Source organism: Nestor notabilis, unplaced genomic scaffold (assembly GCF_000696875.1).
Source record: "Nestor notabilis isolate BGI_N333 unplaced genomic scaffold, ASM69687v1 scaffold25193, whole genome shotgun sequence".
Classification (NCBI taxonomy): Eukaryota; Metazoa; Chordata; class Aves; order Psittaciformes; family Psittacidae; genus Nestor; species Nestor notabilis.
In genome coordinates, this window is record NW_009922752.1 from 909 (window position 1) to 2,377 (window position 1,469).

At 58.6% G+C, this 1,469-nt stretch overlaps 1 protein-coding gene across 1 annotated transcript in view; it reads left to right on the forward strand.

Annotated features, from left to right (window-relative positions):
* Positions 1-569, forward strand: part of RARRES2 (retinoic acid receptor responder (tazarotene induced) 2) — a gene marked incomplete at its 5' end in the record, with an annotated part of 1,191 nt that extends 622 nt beyond the window's left edge. The window contains 2 exons of the mRNA XM_010011791.1: positions 275-379; positions 456-569. Coding sequence (XP_010010093.1) covers positions 275-379; positions 456-569 — 219 coding nt within the window. The remainder of the gene's footprint in view (positions 1-274; positions 380-455) is intronic.
* Between the last annotated feature and the right edge of the window lie 900 nt (positions 570-1,469).

Below are 1,469 nucleotides of genomic sequence, written 5' to 3' on the forward strand. Positions count from 1 at the left end.
TGCAGTGATAGGACAAGGGGTTCAAACTTAAACAGGGGAAGTTAAGGTTAGATGTAAGGAAGAAGTTCTTTACAGTGACGGTAGTGAGGCACTGGAACAGATTGCATAAAGAAGTAGTAAATACTCCATCCCTGCAGGTGTTCAAGGCCAGGTTGGACGAGGCTTGGAGCAACCTGGTCTAGTGGAACTAGATGATCTTAAGGTCCTTTCCAACCCAAACCATTCTATGATGCTATGATTCTATGACATGCCACATGCCATGCTCTCCCCACAGAGGAAACCGACCTGCCTGGCTTGCTACAAGTTTGACAGCGGTGATGTCCCCAAGGTGCTGGACAAGTACCACAACTGCGGCCCCAGCCATCACCTGGCAGTGAAGGTGAGCTGACCACCAGCACCAGCACCAGCACTGGGCAGTGCCATAGTTGGTGCCAGCGCCATGCTCTGCCCCACAGGAGATCAAGCACCGGGATGAGGCTGAGTGCCGGGCGGTGGAGGAGGCTGGCCGGGCTGGGGACGCACTCTACCTGCCTGGGATGTATGCTTTCTCCAAGGGGCTGCCGGCTTAGCTCCTGGCCCCTCACGGTAGGTGCCACCAGCAGTGCCCTGGTGGTGTGTGGGGGGCTCCTCTGCCAAGATTGGAGCCAGACTGTGACCCCCAACCAGGGGGACATCTCCCAGGGCTGCACCTCCAGAGCAAGCTGGCTCTGGGAACATGAGGTGACACAGTGACGGGGCGGGGGTGAGGGGTCCCTCTTGCAACCAGTCCCCTCTCCATGTGCCCCTCCAGGCCACTGCCATCCTGAGGACACGGACACCGCCCTGGGGTCCCCCTGCTTGCCACCCCCCAGCACTGCGTGACTGAAGGACACCCCCTGCCTGCCCCAACTCAGCAGTAAATCTGGCTCTGGCTCCCGCTGTTGCTGCTGTTATTCCCACTGGGAATAGTTGGAGGGGATGACAGGGTGGGCTTGGCTGGGGGTGCTCCAGGTGCGTCACCCCCCACCTGCTGTCCCCAGTGGGGAGGAGGAGTGAGTTCTCCCTGGCTGCTCAATGCCTGGGACGACACAGCACAGAGGCACCTGGAACGACACATGGGAGGACAGCACGGCTTTACTGCACGGCCCTATGATGGCCCAGGCCTCATAATGTTTTTGTGATATTCCCCCAGTCCCTGTGGTGTCCCTCAGTCCCACAATGTCTTCTGGTCAACATGATGTTGCCACGATGTCCCATGGACACCACAACATCCCCCCAGTGCCCACGATGTCCTCTGGTCCCCATGATATCCCCACATCATGCCCCAGTCCCCATGATGTCCCCATGACATCCCCTGCTCCCCACAATGCCCCCACAATGTCCCTATGACATTCTCTCATCCCTGCGATGTCTCCAAGACATTCCTAGACCATATCCTGGTCCCTGCCATGTCCCAGCCCCACGGCCTCTCCTCCAGGCTGGATAGCTCA